Genomic DNA, 26,870 nt, shown 5'->3' on the forward strand with positions numbered 1-26,870 from the left:
GAAGAATGTCATTGGGATTTTAGTAGGAATTGCATTAAATCTGTTTACAGCTTTTGGTACTATGGCTGTTTTGACAATGTAAATTCTGCCTATCCATGAGCATGGGAGATCTTTCCATCTTCTAAGGTCTGCTTTAATTTCTTTCTTTAATGTTGTGTAGTTTTCATTGTAGAGGTCTTTCATTTCTTTTGTTAGATTGATTCCCAAGTGTTTTATCTTTTTTGAGGCTACTGTGATTGAGGTAGTTTTCCTTATGTTTCTTTCACTAGATTCATCACTGAGGAATGTGTTTGATTTATGGGTGTTGATTTTATATCATGCTACTATGCTGAATTCATTTATTAGTTCTATAAGTTTTCTGGTGGAATTTTTTGGATCTTCTAAATATAGAATTATGTCATCAGCAGATAGTGACAGTTCTTCTTTTCCTATTTGTATCCCTTTTATTTCTAATTGTTCTGGCTAGAATTTCAAGGATGATGTTGAATAGAAGTGAAAGAGAGCATCCTTGTTCCAGTTTTTAGAGGGAATGCTTTCAAATTTTCTCCATTTAGAATGAGGTTGGCCTTGGGTTTAGCATATACAGTTTTCACAGTGTTGAATTATGATCCTATTGTCTCTAGTTTTTCTAGTGTTTTGTCATGAAGGGGTGCTGTATTTTGTGAAATGCTTTTTCTGCACCTATTGAGATGATTATATGATTTCTGTCTTTAAGTGAATTGGTGCAATGAAGTATGTTTATTGGTTTCCATGTGTTGAACCAACCTTGCATCCCTGGGATGAATCCCACTTGACCATGGTGCACTATCTTTTCAATATGCTTTTGTATGTGATTTGACAAGAATTTTATTGAGAATTTTAGCATCTATATTCATCAGGGATATTCATCTGCAGTTTTCTTTCCTTGATGGGTCTTTGTCTGGCTTAGGTATCAGGGTGATACCAGCCTCATAAAATAAGTCTGGAAGGGTTCCCTCCTTTTCTATTTCATGGAATAATTTGAGGAGTATTGGTCTTAATTCTTCCTTGAAAGTCTTACTATGGCTCTGTAGTATAGTTTAAGGTCTTGCATTGTCAAGAATCTGTCTGGTCCTGGGCTTTTCTTGATTGGTGGGTTTTTCTTGATTGGTAGGCTTTTCATGGCTTTTCCAGTTGCACTGCTTGAAATTGAGCTGTTTAAATTTTCTTTATCTAGTCATTTACTGATGAACACTTAGGCTGCTTCCATTCTTTGGCTACGGTGAATACTAATACTAATTTCATTCCCTTGGATATATATCCAGAAGTAGACTGTTATATCATACAATAATTATATTTTTAATGTAGGTACAGAATGAATATAATAATAAGATATACAGGGCTGGGGATGTGGCTCAAGTGGTAGCGCGCTCGCCTGGCATGCGTGCGGCCCGGGTTCGATCCTCAGCACCACATACCAACAAAGATGTTGTGTCCGCCGAGAACTAAAATAAATAAATAAATAAATAAATAAATAAATAAATAAATAAATAAATAAATAAAATAAGATATACAATCGATACCTACAGAATTGCCTGGGGTCCCACAGCCTCTTGCCTTGTGTAGGTGGCCTCTTAATTTTTTTACTTTTAAATATATTTGGAGAACTTGAATAAAAGAAACTGCAAATGATTAAAGCATACACTTTTACAGCACTATGTATATTCACTTAAAATGACATATTTTTTAATATCTGTTTTTCAAGTGAAGTTGAATACCTTTATTTTATTTATTTATTTTTATGTGATATTGAGGATAGAACCTAGGGCCTCGCACGTGCTAGGCAAGCGCTCAACCACTCAGCCACAACCCCAGCCCCTAAAAGTGACATATTTTACCTACTCATTTTTCATAGACCTACATGGAAACATAGAACTATGCAATCAGCATGTTTAAATTGTTAAAGACTTATGTGTCACATTAGCTTTTCCGTTACTGTGATTAAAAGGCACAGATACATATTTTGGAAAAATATTTCTCTCATTCTGCAGGTTTACTCAACAGTCTCTTGATATGTCTTTGGTAAACAAAAGCTTATATCATATCATTACTTCTGTTTTTGTTGTCATGTCTACAAACCTTCTGCCAAATCCACAGCATGAAGATATATTTTCTTCAAAAAATCTTATTGTTTTAGCTCTTACATTTAGGTCTTTGCTTCATTTTTAATTACTTGTTATGTTACAGCGAGAGCTAGGGATTCAACTTCATTTTTTAATTGTTTTTAATGGGTGAATTCCAGTTATCCAGCACTGCATACACAATCAAATGGCCAGAGATGTATAGGTTAGATTACTCTTGAGTCGTATAAGGGAAAGGGAAAACAGAAATGGTAACTATAGCATGTTTGTTTCTGACAGGGATGATCCAGAAGAGGAGGCGATTGATGACACAAGAGAGAACTGAACTGCCTCTCTAAGCAGGTAAGAGGGGAGGGCACCTAGAATCCAAGTGCAGGATTGAGTTCCATCTACAGGAACTGGCAGCGAGGCAGAGTATATCACTGATAGGTAAATATGGTGGTAAAAAGCAGATCCATCTATTCAACAAGTACTCTGTGCTAGACATTGTTCTTAGGACACAATGGTGAATCGAAATATACAGGTTCCTATTCTAATAGAGCTATCAAATCTAAGGATAAAACAAAGTTCTAATACAAAAATGTGTGCAAGTCTTAAGGATCTGAAAGTCAGACTCGAATGGAGGTGTTTAAAAATTTGATCAAGTTTACATTTAAAATGTTGCCAAGGGACCAGTCAGCTGGCGCTTGCAGGAGACCTGAATACTGATCTCTCTCTCATGAATAGTTTTAGTCATTAAGCAACACTAATATTATCAATGTGTAAAAACAACATGTTGCCTTTTACCCATAAAACTGAATACAACTGTTTTCTATAAACTTACAATAAAGCAATGCATTAAATTATGAAATTTAAATCTTTTGAATAGTAATTTTATACAAATAAATTATTAACTTAGTTTTTGTTATGCCAGTATGTTTTAGATTTAGGCCTAATAAGACCATAAACTCAGAATATGTAGAAAGTCAAATAAAATTAAATGAATGAAGAGTAACTTTTTGTTAAAAACTTTATGTCCTTAAAATTTTCATAGAATTTTAAGTCTGGGGATTTAACTGAGTTATATATGCTGCATGCCTTTTCCTGGCATTTTTGCACCTCACCAGCTCTAGTTCAGATGAGATACTGCCCTCACAGTGGTAGAGCCTTATCTCATCTAGTTTGAATATGTGTTCCCACTTTTCACTCAAAAGATACTTTTAACTATCCTTGAATTTTTAGAAGAATTCTGGGGTATGAGATGTGTTTGATGAACAGGATAATTTTTTTCATGGATCTTAGGAATTAGTAAAAATGTATGATTTTCCTCACCTCAAAGATATTTTAGTCAAAACGAGAAAACACATTTAAATGAAATAATTTTAAAAAATCAATTAATAATGATGCATGGGATTAGGTAGAAACCTATAACACAATCTTTCCCCCCTAAATCATTCTGACATCTGTTGTATGCTCAAGAAAGTCATACATATTTCTTTTAATAAACACAAGTTTTTAGTTTAGTTTGTTTGTATTGAGGATTGAACCCAGGGACATTTTATCACTGAGCTACATTCCCTGTCCTTTTATTTTTTTATTTTGAAACAGAGTCTCAGCAAGATGCTGAAGCTGGCTTCAAACTTGCAATCCTTATGCCTCAGCCTCCTGAGTCTCTGGGATTATAGGCATGAGCCACTGTGCCTGGCTTTCACACAAGTATTTTCTATGGATATATACATTTACACAAAAATAAACCAAGACCAAAATAATAAATAAATAAATAAAAATTCCCCTTGTTTATCTTATGATTACGATCCCATCACTAAAATTAAAATTAGAGAATTTCCAGTTTCTAGTAACAGCTCTAAGACGATGTTTATAAAGAATTGAGTCTGCTTAGTATAGTGAAAAAACTTACCTCCCAACACAGGGAGACAAGGATCTAAGTCCATATTTCACCCCACTCCCCCAAAAAAGAACTGCTTTCGTTTCTCAAGTGGAATACCAACAAACCAGGAATGCTTTTCCTCAACTTCTTTAATTGAAAAAAATTTTGTGCACACAAACTAACAAAGTAGATCAATATAGCACCAAAACATACAATTTAAGTATTTCAGGCATTTTTATTTAATAAATAACTTCAGTAAATAGCATTGTAAAAAGTGGACTGTTAAAATTAAAAGGCACTTAAAACAAGAATGTGACTAGTATGAAACAAAGAGGAGCAACTCAAGCAGTGAGAAGTAAATACAGTGGTCTCTTAGGACACCAACTGAAAGTAAGACTTGTCAAAGTGACTGCTGTCGCATAAGCCACAGTACAACATCACACAATCATGAAAAACGCAAATTTACAGCTAAAACTTTAAAGAAAATGTATTGATTAAAAAAAAAAGTTTTACCCCCAAATTGCAAACAAATACACTAAAAGATTAGAAGAGGTGATAAAAAGCACCAGGAATTAAACAAAATAAAAATAACAAAATAAAATAAACTCAATCCAAAAGGTCCCCAATTCAGCATATACTATGTAAATCATGGCCTTTAAGTAAATAGTGCTAAATCAAGGCCTCTTCAGCAGAAAATTTCCCAGCACTTTTATAGAAGGCTTGAATTTATAAAGGCATAAAAGTTACCAAGATTAAGTAACTCTTAAAATGGCACACAGGTTTTAAAGCTATTTGTTTTTCCTTCCTAACTCTGATTTTTTCCCATGGCCTTTGGAGATCAACTGTTCAAAACTGTTTCACACCAGTAACTCCCAACATACTCGTCTTTCAGATATGTCATCAGTCATGTCTAACAGGCAAACAGCAAAATAAGATTTAAAAACAATCCTAAACTAGCTAGCAGGACATTTCCTTTGGATTCTGTATAACTGAAAACTGACATATCTGTAAAGCTAAATATCAGTTTTAATACATGATTAACAAAAACTCTAATCATGCTCCTTACTTTATGCCCTTTCAATCATCCCAGGAATATCGCTTAATCCAATGAGAGCTTGATTTCAATAGTCCAGGAAGAAAAGTCAAAAAAGGCACAATGTGACCTTAGCTGACGAGGATACTGATCCTGTCTCAAGTCTTTTGTCAGTCCCTGGCATGGATTATAACATTATTTTCAAAATAATAAAAAAAATTAAAATTATACATATTGTACATTTTCAAAACCTGCACATGAATAAAACCATGGCAATAGTGCCTAAAGCTACCTTACTGTGACTATGAAAATTGCTACTTTGTATTCAGTGTTGTGAAATTTGCACAGGTAATACTCATTTTCCCTCGTATTTTGGATTGACCACAGTTGTCACAGCACTCTTATAAATAGGATTTTCACCCTAAAAAGAAGAAAAGAAAAAAGTGAGAAAAATTATCATTTTGCTAAAACTAGATAGTATTATTTTATAAAACAAGATTAAGAGTTAAAGTCATCTTAAAAAGTAATTTCTGTTTTATCTGTTCAGCTATCACAATTTTTTAGAAGGCATTATTAATAATTGCTTCTAAAGATGAAAAATGAAACTTTGCTATGCAAGTCTAATGATATCTCTGTTATCTGACATTATTCCTTTCCTGAATCCTTCTCTGTTGGAGGGTTGAGTTAAGAACGTCCTCCATAGCAGAAACTATACTGCTATCATGGTGGATTCTCTCCTTTGAACAAGTTTTTAATGCCCACGTCATGGAAGAATTAACTCTGCCTGACTCTTATACCCTTATTATACACAGAAAGTGCTTATCAAAATGGTATTCCTTGGGTTCTTCACTGTTTGATGAGTTCCTTATACAAAAGTTAATGACTGAGGGCTTGTGGCTCAGAGGTAGAGTGTCTCCTAAGCCCTGGGTTCAACCCCCAGCACCACCAAAAAAACAACAAAACAAAATGAAAAAAAGCAAGTTATTGATTTAGAGTTCTGAATAAGGATGTCGGTGTCATTGATGGTACTCCTCCAAGCCACATTGCCAATTTGCTTAAAATGTTAATTATCATTTTTCATGAAATTTTTATTTTGGTGACGTTTTACTACAATACTATACATTAGTAAAAAGTACTGCAAGTGCAGCAAGAGACTCCAAGCTATAAATATAAGAGATCTTTCATGATCCAAAAATATACTGACAATGATGTTTTAAGCAGAAAACTAGCATACAACCAAGTTTCTGCCCTCCAGGGGTTATAGTTTTGTGAATGACAGTGAAGAAAAATATCACACTCTGTTTTAGTACAAAATAGAATTATGTATGTAATATGGGAATAGTATTAGAAAAGAGTTAACTATATCTGTGATTAGGACTCCTTTCATAGTGAAACCAACTACAAATAAATTACTGAAAGATAAACAAATACATGCAAAGTCAAATTACAGGGAAACAATGGCAAATGTACATAGAAATACATATATAATTCAGAAGTTTTAAGTATGAGTGTAGGGTGGCATAGAACAGGAGACAAGACAAAAGGAGAGCATCCAGAGGCTGGGTTCTGTGACATCAAATAAACCACTGTGATTTCAGCTCAGCAAGTAGCATGAATGCCAATTAGAACAAGACATTACACATTAGCCCTCACCTAATACTCCTTAAAATGCAACTTAATTAGTTATTTCCCAATCCCTCAGGAAAACATGACCTGTATGCTAGAATCATACAAAATCTCAAATTGTACTATCTAATCCAATCCCAACTGGAAATTATACATTATTATACTGACATCAAAGGAGACATTTCAAATAGGGGGTCAGGGAACAGGATTCTAGCAACTATCTTCTTAGGAAGTTTTAGAGTACAAACAAGTTAGACTTATTATTTCCATCCCTCCATCTGCATGTGACGCTAGTACTGCCTTTTTTTTTTTAAGTCGTGATGATAAATTACCATTCACTTAGGTTTTTATAAAAACAATAAATTAGACATACCTAATATTTTTATTTTAGAATTATAAAAACAAAAAAATTTTTAAAAATCTATTATTAATTAATCCAAAGTATAATTTATATGGAGGAACTTACCTTTGGAGAAAAGTTTGCTTTGCTATATGTACAAACATTTTTATTATATTATTTCAAAGCCCATCCAAACAAAAAATTTAACATGCAAGGTTAGAGGTAAAATTAAACTCACTATCTGTATTAGGCATCAATTTAAATGGAGGTGAACTAAAGTAATTCAGATTAGTGTCCGTCATTCAGAATGCAACCCCACCTTACAAAAAAATCAAAGTTTATTTTATAACTAGAGAACAGGGCTATATTCTGAAATAAGGTCATCTGTACTCAGTTAAAAACTCTTCCTTGTTCTCTGGAATGGCTGACAGTGGGGCTGCAAAATCCTTTCCATAATACATTAGGCATGCAGTGCATAACTATGTGAGATATGAAATCCACATTTAAATCTGCAAAACAGCAGAGGAAGCTAAACTAATTTTTAACCCACTTTAATGGTTATAAGTTGATAACTTAATGGTTTTTCCTAATGCTCCAACATGGTAGTCATGCTAAAATAATTACAGTGCCTGCTAATAATGTAAACTAGTTGACCTGTAAACCTCTGTCCCATACCAGAAAAGTGTGTTACAATCTATGATTTGTTTTAATTTCTCAATGCTTATTTACTAATTTCTATTATGAATTTCTACTTTAATTTTTTTATAGAAAACACTTCAGGATATTCTCTAGCAATAAATTTGCCTAGAATTTACCAGTACATACAGAAATTTTTATCAAACATTTACTTCTTGAATTATGCGAAATGTTAATTTTGGTTAAAACACTGAACATTACAGCTAAGAAATTAAGTAAACAATAAAACATTAGGTATAAATAAAAATTATATGTTGCTAATTTATTTCGAGGTAAAATTAAACATAGTAAGGGTGAAAATTTCATCTTACTAATACAAGTAGAAATTGTTTCTCAATGTGATTTAAAAAAACACATGAAATGGTCAATGTATGACTTTTTTGACCTATAAATTTAAAAAAAAAAGTGTCATGTCTCAGACTAACACAAAAATATACCAATTTTCCCACATATGAATTTGACTATAATTTTCTGCAAACAAAATTAACTTTAAATATAATCTGCTTAGAAAAAAATCCCCCAAATCCAACAAGTCAGGATCCCTAGTATCACTGAAGTTCCAACATGCCAGAAAAATAAAACAATGGTAATGTGCCCTAGGGTTCGATTCCCAGTACCAAAATATATATATATATTCTCAACAGAGCAAATAAACTACATTGAACGGATTCCATGTAACTAAGTAATTTTCCTATTACATTTGCTATAGCACAGAGTTACCCTGATTTACAATCATCACAAAGCTACAATTCTTTATAGTGATCTACCTCTTCCTAATCAGATAACATAGTTTTCCATAGATAAGTGGCTGCTAACCAGTACCATGTAGAGGACTAGAACTAGGCCCTGGAGTCTAGCTACCTGGGTTTGGATCTCAGTTCTCCCATTAACTTGTGAACTTGGTCAAGTTACCTAACCCTTCTATGCCCCAGTTTCCTCATGTGTGAAACAGACATAAAAATAGTTCCTACTGTTTTTACTAGTAAATAAATATAGATTAAGTATTGAAAAGTGTGTCTGAGACATAGGATTATCATGTATTTTCTATTATTACTAAAATTATTACCAACACCATCATTACCTACACAACAAAGTAGGAAGTGAGAAAAACTAAATTCTTCCAGGCTGTATTACATTCAATTGGTGAAAAAAGCATTTTGCATTATCAGGAGAATTTGGTTCTAAATTCAATTAACCTTTTTATTAGAGAGTTTTAGGGCTTACACAATTATAATAATGCTGGAAGCATTTCATAAAAATCCATATATGAACACTTTGTATAAGGAAGAATTCTATCCACTGCTGATATAAGAGAAAATGATAAAAAACAGAACAAACCAAAAAACCATGTCATCTATAAAACATAAACTCACCAAAACAAGTCCCCCAGGTATGGAGAACAGGATAAGCAAGTCTTATTACAACTGTAAATTTTTCAATAAAGTTTTTATTTAAAAATGTAAAAAGATTTTTCTAAAATATTTGTTATAAAAATATTCAATCTTAGTATTGAATGTTAGAAATTTTGAATCATTTAATAACTAAAGAGAAATACACATACACAGTCTTATGACTCTTATTGGAATTTCAAGTTATGATCAAAACCCAAAGATGTCAAAATATTTCTAGACTCAATAATGGTATTATAGATGTAATCCACATAAAAAAAATTATTCCATTTTACCTTGATCTTCCTATTTTATAATTTGGACTTTACACCCAATTTTCACTACTCAACCCTAAAAGTTACACATAGTAATGTGTTATTTCAAGATAACACCACCAAAGGCATACGACTATAATGAAGATCATTTGCCAAGAACCACCACCCCAATGAATAGATATTACCTATCCCTTACTACTAATATGAGAAATTGAATCTCTGTGTGGTGAAGTGACTCAGTGCTAAGTGGAAGAGCTGGGATTGAACCTAGGTCCATCTGATTGGAAAGAACATTTTCTTTTCACTATGACATAGTCGTTGCTTCTATACCATACAGTTTATTTTAAAATGCTTCTAAATGATGTTAACACACAAAATGAAAAGCCAGAAGATAGCCATATAAAAAAGCCAGAATTAAAAAGAATAGCAATGGTGAAAAAGGACACACAGTGCAGTAAATTTAAAAAAATTAAAAAATTAAAAAATAAAAGATAAACGTTCACATGCAAAGACAGAAAGTGAAAGGAAATACGAACGGCAACTTAGAGACCAGCTTTACGTCCATAGTTTGGATTCTTGAAATTATTAATAGGACTCTTGTAAATCGGATTTTCTTGCTAAAGTAAAAGAAATAGTTTCTAATGACTTCACCAGAAAATGACACTACAAAAGAGAATTTTTACTATTTCTACCCCTCTGAAATTCATATTAAAAAAAACAAATAGTAGTAAAATGCAAATGACTAAAATTCATTTATAATTTAAAAATACTTAAGATTGTCATTGCCTTCTTGTATCAAAAGACAAATCTATGAGGGCTGATCATTTAGCCACCCCACCCTCTGATTCTTTATCCAAAAGCACTAAATGTTAAGCAAAAATTTTCAGTCACCTGTAGTTTTTAAATTTTCTCATGAAGCAAGTTCTATCGAGATTTATTTTATATAAATTATACTTTTTTCAGGCAGAGGTCCATGAATTTTCAAATACATAAACACCTATAATCGAGATCATCCCAAAATGCTCTGGTCAACCTTTTCCTCAACTCTAACCACCAGCAATTACTATTATGATCTCTGCCTCTATAAATGTGTCTTTTCCAGAATGTCATATAAATGGAATTGATATTGATAATCTTTTGAATTTGGCTGCTCTTCACTTCTTGTTCTTTGTTAAAAAAAAAAGAGGGTGGTGGGCGACAGGCACAGTAGCAAACACCTATAATCCCAGTAACTTGGGAGGCTGAGGCAGAAAGACTGCAAATTTGAGGCCAGCCATAGCAACTTAGGGATGACCTATCTCAAAATAAAAAAACAAAAAGGGCAGGGGATGTAGTTCAATGATACAGTGCCCCTGGGTTCAATTCCCAGTACCACAAAAAGACAGAGCGTATGAATGGTTCCACTGAATAGCTTACTGCACAGAGAGCATTATTTAGGATTCTGTTTTTCATAGACAAAGCAAAAAAGCAAACTTAGGATTAAAACTATTAAAGAACTAAAAATACTGGCCTCTGTAACTAAAACATATTATTATAATGTTTTGTTTCAAAGGGACATATTTACAATACCTTCTGTTTTTCACTAAATGTAAATCCTCTCTGAATAATGAACATTTGGGAAAAAGAAATATTTAAAGAAGACTTTAATAATCAGTCTTTCAGTTAATAAAATAGTGTTACATTTATTTTACTTTTTAGATGTTTTACAACTTACCGTGTCCCACTTGGCATTCATTTTCTCCTTTTCGAATTTAGCAAATTCCCTTCTGTCATGAATTATCATTAAAAGCTTCCAAATCAGCAGTAATGCAAGGCCAATGAGAACAATTCCAGCAACCACACCAGCTACAATTGGAATGATGTCTGGACCAGTGGGACAGTCTGGAAAATCAGAAGGTTAATAATGAGCATACAGGGACTAAAATGTACAAAGTCTAATCATGACCACAAAGAGCTGGGCAGTATCTTATAAAATAAATAAGACTAAAAACCCAAGATGCCGGGCAAGGTGGCATACACTTATAATTGCAGCAGCTTGGGAGGCTGAGGCAGAAGGATCACGAGTTCAAAGCCAGCCTCAGCAAAAGTTAGGCTCTACACAACTCAGTGAGACTGTATCTAAATAAAAAATACAAACCAGGGATGGGGATGTGGCTCAGTGATCAAGTGCCCTTGAGTTCAATTCTCTGTACCCAGCCCCCAGCAAAAAAAACACGGTAAGTGAAAGGATGCTATCCCCCAAAAACTTAAAAAAAAAAAAAAAAAAAAGACAGAACAGGTAGTTTACAAGGTACGGACATGATTAATAATCAAAGATCATGTATTTTTCAACACATATATTTCTACAAGAAATTGAAATTTTTAAAAAATCACTTATAATAACATCAAAAATCATCAAAAACTTACATATAACTCTGATAAAATATGTGCAAGATTTGTACATTAAAATTACTAAATAATGATAAAAGAATCAGAGAAAACCTGACTAAATTAAGAGATATTCCATGTTCACGAATTAGAAGATCTAATACTGCCAAGATGTTAATTCTCCCTCATTTGATCTATAAACTCAGTGCAATTCCATCAAAATTCTGGCAAGATTTTTATAGGTATCACTCAGCAAGCTAATTCTAAAAATTACATGGAAGGCAGAAAAATAGATTTGGCTTAAAAATAGACAGACCAATGAAACAGGATAGAGAGCCTAAAAGTAAACCCACACATCTATGCCAAGTCATTTTTGACAAAGATGTTAAAAACATACATTGCAGAAAGGAAAGTCTTTTCAATAAATTGTGCCGGGAAAAACTGAATATCCTCATGCAGAAGAATGAAGCTAGAATTCTATCTTTGAACCAGTGACAAAAATCACCTTAAAATGGGTTAAAGACTTAAATGTAAGATCTAAAAGTGAAACTTCTTGAAGAAAACAGAAGGGAAAAGCTTCAGGACATTAGAATGGGCAAAGATTTTTGCTCCAAAAGCATAGAAAACAAAAGCAAAAACTGACAAATAAGACTGTATCAAACTTCTGCACAGGAGACAATCTTTAACATTCAGAGACAAACTAGAGAATGGAAAAAGAATGTTTGCAAATTATACACCTGACAAGGAATCAATATCCAGAACATATAAGCAACTCAAAAAATTAAATAGCAAAAAAAGAAACACACCAATTTAAAAATGAGCATAGACCTAAACAGACATTTCTCAATAGAAGACATAAAAATTGCACAACAGGTATATGAAAAAAATGTTTAATATCACCAGTCATCACAGTAATACAAATCAAACCACAATAGGATTATCACTCCAATCCAGTAAGAACAGCTACTATTAAAAGATACAAAGTGCTGCCAAGGATATAGAAAAATGACAACCCTTGAACCTGTTGGTAGGAATTTAAATTAGTACAATAATTATGGAAAACAATATGGAGGTTTCTCAAAAATTAAAGACAGAACTACTAACAACCATTCCAACAACCCCATTCTTCGGTAAATACTCAAAAGAAATAAAACCAGTATGGTAGAGACATCTGCATTCTCATTTTTATTGCAGCACTATTCACAACAGTCAAGAAATGGAAACAACCTAAGTATCTATCAATAAATGAGTGCATAAAGAAAGTATGATACATATGCTCAAACAGAATACTATTCAGGCATGAAGAAGAATGAAATTCTGTCATTTGCAACAATATAAATGGAAGTGAAGTTTATTATGTTAAATCAAATAAGCCATGTACAGAAATACAAGTGTCACACTGTTACAGGGTTTGGGCCTTCCAGGAAATTGAGACAGCACAAACACAACCCCAACCCTGCAGCTAAACCCCGAATCCTTGCCATCAAATCAGAAAGATTTCAGACATGTCACTCAGACTAACAGCCATGAGTTTAGTTTTTTAAAGGGACAGGAAAAGGAAAAGGAAACACTCGTAAGGGAAAAAGTGCATCCTCTCAGAGAGGAGAGGAAGAGTTGCCTCTCCTGCACTCCAGTTTTATTGGGAATCCCAGAGAGAAGGTCCCATAGTCCCATCCAGGTTTACCTCTAGACTTTTGACTAACAGCAGATGACTTCAGACCTTCAATTCCCCACTACCAAGACAACTCTAGGTCACTTTGGACCATGCTGATGGGTTCTAATTGTATTCTTTTTTTTTTTTTAACATCATTCCTTTTTTCTTTTCTTTCTTTTTCTGATAGTATTCTTAACTGTAAGTCCTTACAGACTTTTTGGTAAAGAGGAATTATCCTTATCCCCCTGAGTTTCAGGATTTGGTCTGTGAAAAGGGCCACAAAAGTCTCCCCCTTCAGAGTTACTTGGGTTTCTTTTATTGACATTTCAGGCCTGCATTTTTCCTGAAGGAAATAGAGGAATGTGACATATCCTGTCCATGTAAGTCAGTCATGGATACAGGTAAATTGATTCTTAAAACAGAAAGCATGTGGGGGTCAGCACAGTGGGCCCATTTAATAGAATTATTCCCTTAACCTATGTTCCCACCATTTGCATCTGTCTGTGTCCTATTAACATGATCTCACACATATGTAAAATCTAAAAAAGTTGAGATCATCAAAGTGGAGAGTAGAATGTGTATTAACTTACAGCAAAGTGAGAACAAGAAGTTTTGGTATGCTATCGCACAGCTACAGACAACAATGACCTGTGTTTTTTCAAAAAGCTACAAGAACATATATTCAAAGTTTACACTATAAAGAAATGATAAATATTTGAGTAGATATGTTGAACTGGATTTAAACATTACAAAACGAATACATGTACCCCAAACATTCTATGTTTACCCCACTTAAAGACATTTTTATATTTTATGTATCAGTTAAGAAATGAATTTAAACGGAAAAAAAGAGACTAATCATAAAGCTATGAGACAGTATAGTACAGCTAAAGGACCGACACATAGATTAATGGAAGAGAATAGAGAAGGGAGTCAGAAACACACCTACAAACATTAAGTTCACCAAATTTTCAACATAACTGGAGAAAGGACAATCTTCAACAAAAGATGCAGGACTTATTAGACAATCACGCAAAAAGCTGTCCCTTACTCCATATACTAAGATTAACTGAAAATGGGTTATAGGCCTACATGTAAAACCATAAGTTATGAAATTTCTAGAAGAAATCACAGGAGAAAACCCTTTAAAATCTTGGGTTATGCAAAAGAATTCTTAGATACAATAGTAAAATCAAGGTCAATAAAAGAAAACTTGGGGGCCAGAGTTGTGACTCAGTGGTAGAGCACTTGCCTAGCATGGGCGAGATGCTAGGTTCAATCCCCAGCACCACATTAAAATAAACAAATGAAATAAAGGTATTTTGTCCATCTACAACCAAAAAAAAATGTTTTTTTAAAAAATGAAAAACTCAGTAAACTGTATTTTGTCAAAATTAAAACTTCCAGGGCTAGGAGTATAGCTCAGTAGTAGAGAGCTTGCCTAGTGAGTTTGAGTTCTATCCTCCAAAATACATACAAATAAATAAAACTTCTGATATCCAGAAGACAATGCTAAGAAAATGAGAAGACAAGGAGGTAGACTAGGAAACAATATCTGCCAAACACCCACCTGATAATATAAAATAGCACTGAAACTTAAAGAGTTTGTCAGTTTCCTATAAAGTTAAACATGTTTATCGTATCTTCCAAAATATGTTCACACAAAAAACTATACACTGCTGTAGAATATTCCAAAGAATCTACCAAAAAGGCTACAAGAAAAACAAAGATTAAAAAAAAAAATGCTTCAACTTCTGAGAAGGTGAACAAGTTCAACACTTAATAATATATTTTAACAAATTATATTTCCACTATCCAAGGTTCAGTCAAGCTCAAATTTAAATATCACCTGTGACAACATTCTTACTGAGTATCTCCTGTCAGGCATGGTTCCATGTTCTGATTATTGCCATTTCATCTTTAAACACTCCCCTCAGAAAACTTAAAATTTGATTTCTCTTCTTCTTATTTCTTAGTTAAATTTTAAAATTTGCGAAAAGGAAAAATTCCCAATTGAACCTGAAATAATAGAGCTGCTGAAGGCTGTTTCTGGGTCTTAGGAAACCTACAACAGACCTGAAAAGTAAGGGATAAAAGAAAATGAAAAGAATTTTTGACCTTATGAAATTTTTTACCTGGAGTCTCCACAACATGAACAATGGCTTCGTTGTTCCCATTCACTGAATATGTGAAGTAGAACCAGCAGTCATCAACATCTTTCTCCTTACAGTGGGACAGGGGATCAACCTGTACTGGCTGGGGTAATTTGTCCCGACTTTCTACCTTGGTCAGGTTGAAATGTGAACATTCTTGTGCACATCTGTCTTTCTTTTCTCCTTTGTTGAATGCTCTGCACTGAACACATTCCCTGTTTAAAATATAAATTGTTAAATTTAAAATGTAGTATTAAGATAAATTTTCCTTAAAGATAATTTTCTGTGCCAAACTCGTGTCCAAATTCAACCAAAAATAATGAAGAAGGATTTGAATGGTAAATTAATAAAAGAAATGCTAGTTTCAAGCAGCTATGACCCCACTGCTGTCAGTGGCTAACCCCAGCACCACCCCTGGCTCTCCAAGTCCCAGCTGAAGGAGAACAGAGTAAGAAAGAAACCTGTATTACATGGCTTGTAAAAAGCCAATTGCTAGCAAACCTATCAGCAAACCAAGTAGTGGCAAAGCACCCAGGAAGCAACTAGCTACAAAACTTGCTTATAGGATTGTACCCATTATTGTAGGGTGAAGAAAACTCACTGTTAGAGGCCAGGCACTATCAGAAGCCCACTGTACTGATTCAAAAACTTCCCACTTCCTGTGACTGGTAAGAGAAATTGTTCAGGACTTCAAAACAGATCTGGGGCTTTGCAGGAGGCAAGTGAGGCCTATCCGGTTAGCCTTTTTACAAAGATAAACTTGTGTGCTATTCATGTCAAATGTGTAATAATTATGCCAAAAGACATCCAGCTAGCATGTGGCATACATGGAAAACATGCTTAAAAATCCACTTAAGATGAGAAGCATTTCATTATCAAAGTGACCAAATATTTTCTCTTCTCCCTGCTGTAGGTAGTTATGAATGTAAGACTTTTCATCCCATGGAGTCAAAAAGTACCCAAAAATATGCCTAGGAGTGGAAAACTAAGGGACAGAAATCAAGTATTCCAAGTTTTCTCATTTTCATTCATGTATGGATTTTTAATATAAATGCAGGGATGTAAAGCATTAATGCAATTCAAAATGTTTCAATGAACAAATGTTAGCAGTTCAATTTTATAACAATTATAAATAACTCTAACAGACTTTGCTGAACAATACCAGCATCTGGGTGTTTTAAAACAAATAATTTCTTATTGATGATCAAAAACAGATGTTAGTTAAAAACAAAACAAAAAAAAGTTTTGTTAAATTCTATACTTTAAATATGTCAAGTTTTTGTATGTCAGTTATATCCCATTAAAGCTATTTTTTATAAAACCCATCAAATTAAAAAAATGCTAGCTTTCCAAATCAATTATAATTTCATAAGGGTTTAAGATGAAATACAGGTAATAAAGTTAACCCTATCACATAATGTGTGCGTGTGTGTGTGCGCGCGCGCACTCGCGCGCATATAACTTAAGTTAAACAATTTACTACTATTATTATAAGAATCCTGAAAAAGGAAAAAAACTTTAATTTTACAGTTAACAAACAGTAATTGGACTCAGGAGTATAGCTTAGAGGTAAAGCACGTGCCTAGCACACACAAGGCTATAGTTTCACTCCCAGAAACAGCAACAACAAAAAGATAATAATGCTAATTTAACAAAGGTAACCACACAAATTCAATTATAGAATAAATTCAGATCAAAGTAATAATGTAGCTCTCATGTGACATACACTTCAATATCATGCAATACACACTGCCTATTAAGAAACAATATTTAAGAAAAAAGTTGGTTTCTTTGCAGTCAACATTTTATTTATAACATATTGGCACCTGTTATAGTTCTGTGGATAATGACAATACATATTTAGGTCAGCAGAAAGTAAATGTTAACTATTTCAAGAATTAGGAAATACTTACTTATGCTCAGCACAGACGCCAAGGCAGGTCTGACATGTTTCACAAGTTTGTCCTTGAAACTTTGGATCTGTACATTTACAGACACCACACTCACAGATGCCCCGGCCATTGCAGATCTGTCCATTTACGGCCATACATGGCGTAGTATCCAAAGAACAGTCACACGCACTGCCAGTGTAGTTGGGGTAGCATTCACACACACGACACCTGCAAACACCATTGCCTGCAATTAAAAATATAATTTCTCAAAATAGTGGTAAAAATATAAAACCATATCATTTATTTAAAAATAAGAAGAGAACAAAGTGTATCTAAATGATGGACTGACCCTGAATGCCACCCTTTTCTAGTTACTGAACATGTAAAGTCCTAAGATGTTTTATCATGTGAGAGGGGTCATATTTTATAACTATTTCAGGTGCTTTTCTCACCTCCACAAATTAAGCCATTGGATCTATCACAGTTGAAATTATCACACTCGCAGAATTTGCCAGAATAAATTTCATTTGTATTATCCCTCTTCCTACAAACACACTGTCCACAGACGCACTCTCCATTGTTACTACAGATTTCTGAACTGTTTTCTTTCCTGCAGTATGCATCCATGTCCTCACTGTTAACTTCATCTGTACTACATTCACAGTGTCTACCAACACGTCCCTCGTTGCACCTGAAGAAGAGTTCAAAATTGCAATCAGATAGAATAAAAATAACTTAAAATAACAATTCATGAGAGAGAAAACAAAACTATGAACAAGCCTTTCAAACTACCAATGTATTAGGTGGGAATACATTATGCAAAGAATTTTCAAGGTAAAATTTTTGGTTAAATGAGATTTTATTAAAAATAGATCTTCATGACTCAAACAGGAGATGTACAACATGAAAATAAAACTATAACATTCACACTGTTACTTAGAACAGGCAATTAATTGATGGTAAGCCACGCACAGTGGTGCACATCCATAATCCCAGCAACTTAGAGGGCTTAGGCAAGAAGATCACAAATTTGAGGCCAGTTTGGGCAACTTAGCAAGACCCTATCTTAAAATTGAAAATAAAAAGGGGTGGGATCTATTTTAATAGTGGAGCACCTTTGGGTTCATCCCCAGTACTGAAAAAAAAAAAAAAAAAGAAAACTGATGGTGAATTATAACCATGTATTTTCCTCATGACCAATAACTCTTCTAAGCATAGTCATCTAAGGCTGACATTTAAATCAAAATATCTTATTCTCCTGTTCTTTTAAGGAGTACATTCAGCTTTATATTTTAATTTAAAAAGGTAACCACATTATGAAAATACGTATATATTTTAAGCTGGTAGATTCTAAATTCTAAAAATATCATTTTCTGGGTAAACATCCTTCAATGCCCCCTAATCTTCCTTCTTAGATAAAAATCATCATTATCAGTTTGGTATGTTTTTCTAAAACATATTTTACGTAGGCTCTTTTTGCTCTAGAAAAGTGCAAATGTTATCATAAGAGAAAAATCCAGATACTACCTTAACAGTGTATTGGGTAAACTTCTTGCAGAGCTATGAAAGCATTGATTTTAGCATTTCAATTTAGTAGTAACTTATGAGTACTCTTCAAAAACCAGCACAAAAGGCCATCAAAATGATCCTTTAGTTTTGAACAGTGGTTGGAACAAATAATTCATTTGTTCCAAACAGAGATTTTCTATGGAATCCCAAATACAGCCTGCCTATAACTTTCTAAATTCATATAATTTTCACTCAACAACTCCCAGCTTACCTACAAGCTCCACACTCAAATGTTCCATTTCCTTCATGACACTTTGGACTTTTAGGGATACCTTCACTTTGGCATTCACATTCACAGATGAACTCAAGCATAATCTCTACTTCCTCAGTGAAGCCCAGAGGCTTAATTTTAATGGTTTCAGATTTCTTATTTGGACATTTATTTGCAGTTATGCTAATTTCAAATTGAACCTTGAAGAAAGAAAAACTAGATTGAGTTAGCAAATTAGCAATGAATATCACAAGTATTTCAAAAAATCACTGATTTAATATTTCTAAAATTAGAAACTAAATTTGCTTTTCTATAAACAAGTAATTTTTTTTCTTTTATATAGAAAACATTTTTAGAAAATACCTCATCTCCAATGGAAATATTGGAACATTTTCTCCCATTTTCCCCAGTTCCATTCACCCCATTCTTGCAGTAGGATTTGTAATTTATTGTTACTCCTTCTGGCAACTTGCTGTTTTCCAAAATGACTTCTGAGGAAAGAGACTAAAAGAAAAATGAATTATAAATAGGGAAGTCAAATAAAATGCTAGCTGAATGCATATAAGATGAATTGTTAAAAAGAAAAAAAAAAATCTTTTTTTTTTTTTTTGGTATTGGGGATTGAACCCAGGGGCACTTAACCACTAAGCCACATTCTCTAGCCTCTTCTTGTATTTTATTTAGAGACAGGTCTCACTGAGTTGCTTTAGGTCCTCACTAAGTAGCTGTGGCTGACTTTGGACCGACAATCCTCCTCCCTCAATCTCCTGATTACAGATGCATGCCACCATGCCCAGCTAAAAATGTCATTTCAGTAAAATATTTTGAAACCAAATCCAAATGACTAGAAAACACAGAACCTAGAGAAACAGGTTCTAATTAATAAAAGGTCCAATCTTCAAACTAATATACACAATTGAAAAGGGCATTTGTTTTAATTTTTCAGTTAAAATATTAATGATCACACTGCACAGTGGCAGAGTGCTTGCCTAGCATGTGTGAGGTCCTGAGGTCCTGAGGTGAATTCAAGTGAATCTTTATTTAAAATATCAGCTCTCAAATTAAGGAGGTTGCAGTGGCAAGCTACCTCCTGCTCATATCACTACTAGACTAGGAACTAGGAAAATGTTCTGTTTAGACACAGAGAGACCAACTATGGGGAAGACATAGAATGACTGGAATCTTGAAAATCTGCAAAAACCTTCTCAGATAGTTCTTTCCAAAACATTTGGGAATACCCATTGCACAATGTAAAAAATATCTAAAATTCAACCTACCAAAGGGTTATGGAGGAATATATGAAAGTGAATGCAATGTACAATATTACAAAGTATTACAAAAGCCTTCAGATTATTTTAAATGATTATTAACAAATGCTCAGTAGTGAACTAAGATCTAAAAGGGAAAAACAATTTGTCTTTAGAATCAACTCCCATGTGAGGCAAGAACAATCCTATAAATCTTTTTAAGCAAGTCACATATATATTTACATTTTTATGTATTTTATGTCATGTGTGCATATATATATAGCTGTATATATAAATGGGTGAGTGTGTGTACCTATTAAAAATAAAAAACTATATCCTCTGAATATATGAGACAAGAGGAGAAATGGTAATAAAATTTTCCAGCATAGTTCATCAAAATAGATGAATCTATAAAGGATACTTTGGGGAAGAAAAAGATTAGGGGCAACCTGTAAATTTAAATGTGAGTTATACTTGCTTGCTAACACATACATTTACTGCTTAATGACATACAAACAGATACTCAAAAATTTCCCCACAAGCCTTTATCATATTTTTTTCTTGACTTAGGCCACGTTCTGATAAGATAATATAAAAATTTTCTTTTAGATATAGAATTTAAGTTTTTTTGTTGACTTCCTGGCTTGCTAAATTGTTCATAAAGGAAGTTTTACTTTCTTTGAGCCAAGTATTCTCAGTAGGGTTTTGTTCAAATTTAATCTACTTAATGTACTCACATTGTAAGCATCAATGATCAACTGTATCACATTGCTAGAATTTGCAGACAATGTCCCGACTGCTGACTTAGGGATCAAATTTTTCAGTTCCTGAAATTAAGAAATAAAACAGGTAAAATACAAATATTATTCATTTAAACAATTAGAGTCCATTGAGCAAGTAACAGTTATCTTTGAATATCAGTTCCCTACAAGAATGGAGTCCTAATTAGAATGTTATATTTCACCTATGTAAAAATATGTCAAAATACACTCTACTGTCATGTGTATCTAAAAAAATTAAATAAAGAAATATTAGTTCCCTACAAATGTCGTAAACATTTTTAGGAATCAAACTTGAGAAAAAGACAATTGTTTTATAATATGTAATTAAAAATTAATATAAATCTCTGTAAAATTAGTCCACGTATCAGTGGACTAGTCCATACATTTCAATTCAAATATAATTTTGCCTCTAATGATTAAACAAATGAAACAGAAAAAAAGTCTAGAACTTTTTTCTATCTCACACATATTTACCTTGTAAACGGGCTGAAATTCTTCAGTCACTGCAAAAATTGTCTGAATATTATTTTCACTGAGTTTCTGGACAAGGTGAGCAATAGAGGGATAATCCTAAGAAATTAATAACAAAATTTAATATTCCAATATGTTCCAATTTTTTAATACTTTTTAAAAATAATAATTATTTGCATATATAACTGCTTACACAAAAGTACTTTCAAATAAGAGTATCAAATGCATATAATTGCTGAAGTGGGTTATATGTAAATGTGGGTTTCTAATCTTCATCCTACTTTTGTTTATATAAGAATTTTCATATTAGGGCTGGGGTTGTGGCTCAGTGGTAGAGCATTCGCCTAGTGTTTGGAGGCACTGGATTCAATCTTCAGCACCACATAAAAAAATCAACAAAATAAAGATATTGTGTTTATCTACAACTAAAATTTTTTTTTAATTTTCATATTAAAATGTCTTAAATAGTAAGATAATCCATGTTCATTAACTATAAGGACAATTAAATAAAAGGTTCTATCATCTATCACTTAAGACCAAGAATCACCAACATTTAAATTTCTTTTGAATCTTGAGTCCATTCACCCATCTTTATTTTCAATAAAGACAATTTGCCTGTTTTTAAAAATCATATAAAGGAAGAAAATGAAAGTAAAGCTAGCTGGGCTAGTGATACACGCCTGTAATCCCAGCTACTCGGCAAGCTGAGGCAGAAGGATCAATTGCAAGTTTAATGTCAGGCTAGGCAACTTAGCAAGATCCTGTTGTCTAAACATAAAATATAAAAAGGGATGGGAATGTAGCTCAGTGATAAAGTGATAAATTATTTTGAAACAATATCAATTTTGCTACCATAAGTTGTTGGCAAGTGAGAGGAGACAGCTATGGATTAAGGCAAAGAGTCCAAGTAGTCTCTTATGTCTCCTTTTACCCAATGAGGTCCTTGCCTACGTGCAAGGAAGTAAACACAGCACTACATCTTCACAAACAGGAACACTACCTTTCCTGGACACCAGGGTAGGACCCATACTTACCTAAAAAACACTATTCCAAAGGCTGAAAAACCCACAAGCCAGTCACCCTCAATACTGAACACTATAAATACTAAAACTCAACATAAATTCATTCACCATGTAAAAACTTGAGCACTTACATAATAATGGCTCATTGTGTACACATTATTTTCTAGGTGACACTGTCCATCATTTGGTAAAACAATGCCACCAAGTTTCCCATCTCCAGCAAAGTGAAACCCAGCATCCGTGGAAAATACCAGTAGCCGTGTAACATTCCTCCAGCCAATTGATGACTTAAACAAATGAAAATAAAAGGATTTCAATTTTAAAACGCTACTCACAATACTTTGACATAAATCTTTATTTGACGCAGACTACTAACCTAATTCTGTATCTTTCTCTTTCAACAATGGTAATAATCTTGTTGATAAACGCAGAGAGACCACTGAAAAAGTTATCCAATTGCTGTTTAATTCTACTCATCTTAACTCACAGATCAATACTATTTATTTGCTCATTTATTTTATTATTGTACCTAGTCAACAAAGAATTTAAAGTAGCAGTAAAGTAATATTCTATTTCATAATTGTGTCTAAATTTAAATTAACCCAATACAACTGTTTATATCCTTCAAGTCTAAACTCCTTGTCAAAAGGAATTAAGTTTATTACTGTTAACAATCTTTTTAAAAGTAGAACGTTGTCTTTTTCACATCTAAAGAAGTAGAGCATGACAAACACAGAAAGATAGCCATCATGACCATGAATGCTATGATTGGTTTGATCCCTCTGGTTAAGAGGTGGATAAAGGCAGCCCAGAGAATACTGTTCCTACAACAATTGAAATAAATAGCCAGAATGAAAAGAGGTAGCAGGCCAGATACTACCTGGAAACTACTTTCTTCAGCTTTAAAAGCTTGAGACCAATCTTAAGTTATAAACACTCTAGTGAGAAGTCAAAATTACCAAGACAGTAGTTAATATTTGCTAAGTGCATACTGGTACATTAAATGGATTACTGCACTAGAATTTCATAGCCCCATGAGTATACTATTATTATCCTTTCAAAAGAAAACAGCTATGTGCAGTGGTATGCTGCTGTAATCCCAGAGATTCGGGAGGCTGAGGCAGGAGGATTGCAAGTTTGAAGATAGCATGGGCTACCTTAGCAAGAACCTGTCTCAAAAATTTTAAAGAGCTGGGGATATAGCTCAGTGCTACAGTGCCTACCTACCATGTACAAGTTCAATCCCCAGTCCTGAAAAGAAAAAGGGGGGAAGGGAGAAAGAGAAAGAAGGAAACAATCCTAGAGAGGCTAAGTAAACTGCCTAGGATGGAGAGGATAGGAAAATTCTTAACTACTGCACTAATTACCATATTGTTTCACTTATTATCTTGAATATCCATTAGCACCTTAGCAGAAAAAAATGCGACAATAGTAGGTCCTCCAGACAAACTTGTATTTACAATATTTTCTACTTTCAGCCTCAATTCTATCATTAAAAGTTTACTGCAGGGACTGGGGTTGTGGTTCTGTGGTAGAGTGCTTGCTCAGCACCACATAAAAATAAATAAATAAAACAAAGATATTGTGTCCAACTACAGTGAAAAAATACATATTAAAAAAAAGTTTATTGCAAAATACTAGGCTGGTACATGGGTCACAAAATGCTAATCACTGGCCAATCAGAGATGAAGTTGCTACTACTTATAACCTTGCCACTAAAACCATAAATGTAGCTTATAATCTAAAGCTTTAAAAGTTCTTTCCTTTTGAATTACCAAGACACAGAAGAAATATTTGTTTTTCAAAGACAATGAGTGGAAGACAATTGACCAGAGAAAATGATATGAAATGCTATTCCCTCTGAGCATGTTCAGGATTTTTGGTGAAGCCTCAGATAACAATAATTCCATCTCCAGTAGAAAGTCTGAAAGTCGAGACAACTGAGCCTCTTCCAAAAATGCAGAACTTCAATTAATGGTCAGAATTCTAGCTTTTAAAACTCTCTATGCCTGTTTTTAAATAGAGACATAATGATTAAACATGATTTCCCTCCACCTGCAGTTGGAGGCAATTTAAGAGATTACTGCCTGTACTTCTCTGGAGTAATTTAATGACATGGTAATTAAGGTAATTTTTGATGTAACACTAAAATGCACACAAATAATACAAATGATATCCCCTTGTAGAAAATAAATGCACTTACTCCACAAACTGCAACTTGCATGATTGCATCAAAACCACCTTCTGGAGAATCCAAATTTCCAGATATACGTTGTTTACCCACAAGTTCGTTAAATATTTCCCCTTTATCAGTAAGACTGAGTACATTTTTGTAGCTAAATGGACTGGTACAGTTCTGTTCACTTGTGCAAGGGTTCCTGAGCTTCGCTGGTGTTGTACTAATGTAAGGCATCACAGTTTTCTCCACAAATGAGCCAAATCCTGGGAGAAAAAAAATGCACATGTACATAAATTGATGCAGAGATACAGATAAGCTTGTATTTTTTTCTAAAAGTCAAATATGTTATCACAGGGCTGGGGATGTGGCTCATTTGGTAGCGCACTCGCCTGGCATGGGTGCGGCCCGGGTTCGATCCTCAGCACCACATACAAACAAAGATGTTGTGTCCACCAAATACTAAAAAATAAATATTAAAATTCTCTCTCTCTCCCTCTCTCAAAAAAAATTAAAAAAAAAAAAAACAAATGTTATCACATATAAGTTTCTATGAAATGAATATATGTGAGCCCCACCCCCAAAATTCACATGTTGAAAACCTAATCCCCAATGTAATTAATATTAGAAAATAAAGCCTTTGGGAGGTGATTAAATTATGAAGGTGGAGCCTGCATGACTGGGATTAGTCTCATAAAAAGTGATCCCAGAGGGGCTGGGGTTGTGGCTCAGCAGTAGAGCACTTGCCTAGCACATGCAATGCCCTGGGTTTGATCCTCAGCACCACATAAAAATAAATAAATAAAATTAAGGTATTGTGTTCAACCATAACTAAAAAATAAATATTTAAAAACAAAAAAGAGTCCCCAGAAAGAGGATACAGCTAGAAGGACCATCTGTGAACCAAATGGTAGATCCTCGCTGGACACAGAATCTGATTTGATGTTGAATTCTCACTCTGTAACTGTGAGAAAAAAAGTTCTTTATTTATAAGCTACTCGGTTTACAGCATTTTGTTACAGCAGCCCAAAGAGACTAATATGTAAGTCTACCCACTTTGAAAGTAACTCAGATTCATTTTCTTAGTGTACCAACTCTCAGTAACAGCATGATGATGGAAAAATATTCTAGATTTTGGACCACATCACAAAAGACTAACTTGATAAAAGCTTCCAATCTCCATGGTCAATTATTTTTACTGAATGAAAGCATATTTTAACCAAGTGCTATTTTTTTTTAATGTTTCCACACAGAGTTAATTTTTGAAAGGCATTTTTAGCCTCAAGAAGATAGTCAAGTCTTTCTAATGTTCTGTTTCTAAACTTCTGCTAGATGAGTGGTGAAAAGTGGCAGGAAGAAAGAGGTTCACTTGGGGATACACTGAGATCACTATAATATAAAATCTAGGTATAAAATGAAATTAGGACATGATATACAAGCAAGTGTGCTCACACTAGTTAATAATGAAATAGAACCTGGGGTACTCAACACATGTCTATAAAATAAATCAACAGATGAATGGATAAATTCCAGTGAAAACAAGCATAGATTTCATTACCTATAAGGAATAATCTGTGTCAAATTACATAGTATCAAAAAATAACAGAAGAATGAGAAAGCAGAAAGAGCATTAGATGTATGTCAAGAATATCAGTTTCCTCTCAGAAAGAAAAAGCTACAAACTGGCAAATTTATCTCACAAGAATGTTATCAAGAATAAAGGAGGAAAACTGGCTGGGGTGGTGGCGCGCGCCTGTTATACCAGCGGCTCAGGAGGCTGAGGCAGGAAGATGGAAAGTTCAAAGCCAGCCTCAGCAAAAAGCCAGGCACTAAGCAACTCAGAGAGACCTCGTCTTTAAATAAACAGAGTTGGGGATGTGGCTCAGCGGTCGAGTGCCCCTGAGTTCAATCCCCAGTACCATCACCACTACTGCTGCCCAGAAAAAAAAAAAAAAAAGAATATAAGAGGAAAACAAAAAGACTTTGACAAGTGTCAAGACAT

The 26,870-nt window shown here is 33.7% G+C and overlaps 1 protein-coding gene across 2 annotated transcripts in view; it reads right to left on the minus strand.

Annotated features, from left to right (window-relative positions):
• Positions 1-4,097: 4,097 nt before the first annotated feature.
• The window catches only part of ITGB1 (integrin subunit beta 1), a 47,721-nt gene continuing 24,948 nt past the window's right edge, over positions 4,098-26,870 (minus strand). Inside the window, exons 6-17 of one of the 2 annotated variants that reach the window (XM_081297396.1) lie at positions 24,896-25,134; positions 22,824-22,979; positions 21,674-21,769; positions 21,155-21,244; positions 19,534-19,674; positions 19,171-19,370; positions 17,843-18,081; positions 17,412-17,634; positions 15,481-15,713; positions 11,039-11,205; positions 9,861-9,941; positions 4,098-5,420 (exon numbers count right to left, since the gene is read on the minus strand). In XM_081297396.1, the coding sequence (XP_081153522.1) occupies positions 9,867-9,941; positions 11,039-11,205; positions 15,481-15,713; positions 17,412-17,634; positions 17,843-18,081; positions 19,171-19,370; positions 19,534-19,674; positions 21,155-21,244; positions 21,674-21,769; positions 22,824-22,979; positions 24,896-25,134 (1,859 nt within the window). In that variant the 3' untranslated portion in view covers positions 4,098-5,420; positions 9,861-9,866. The remainder of the gene's footprint in view (positions 5,421-9,860; positions 9,942-11,038; positions 11,206-15,480; positions 15,714-17,411; positions 17,635-17,842; positions 18,082-19,170; positions 19,371-19,533; positions 19,675-21,154; positions 21,245-21,673; positions 21,770-22,823; positions 22,980-24,895; positions 25,135-26,870) is intronic. The other variant, XM_081297397.1, reaches the window with a different exon arrangement.

The sequence above is a fragment of the Spermophilus citellus genome, assembly GCF_964194105.1.
Source record: "Spermophilus citellus genome assembly, chromosome: 6".
Taxonomy (NCBI): Eukaryota; Metazoa; Chordata; class Mammalia; order Rodentia; family Sciuridae; genus Spermophilus; species Spermophilus citellus.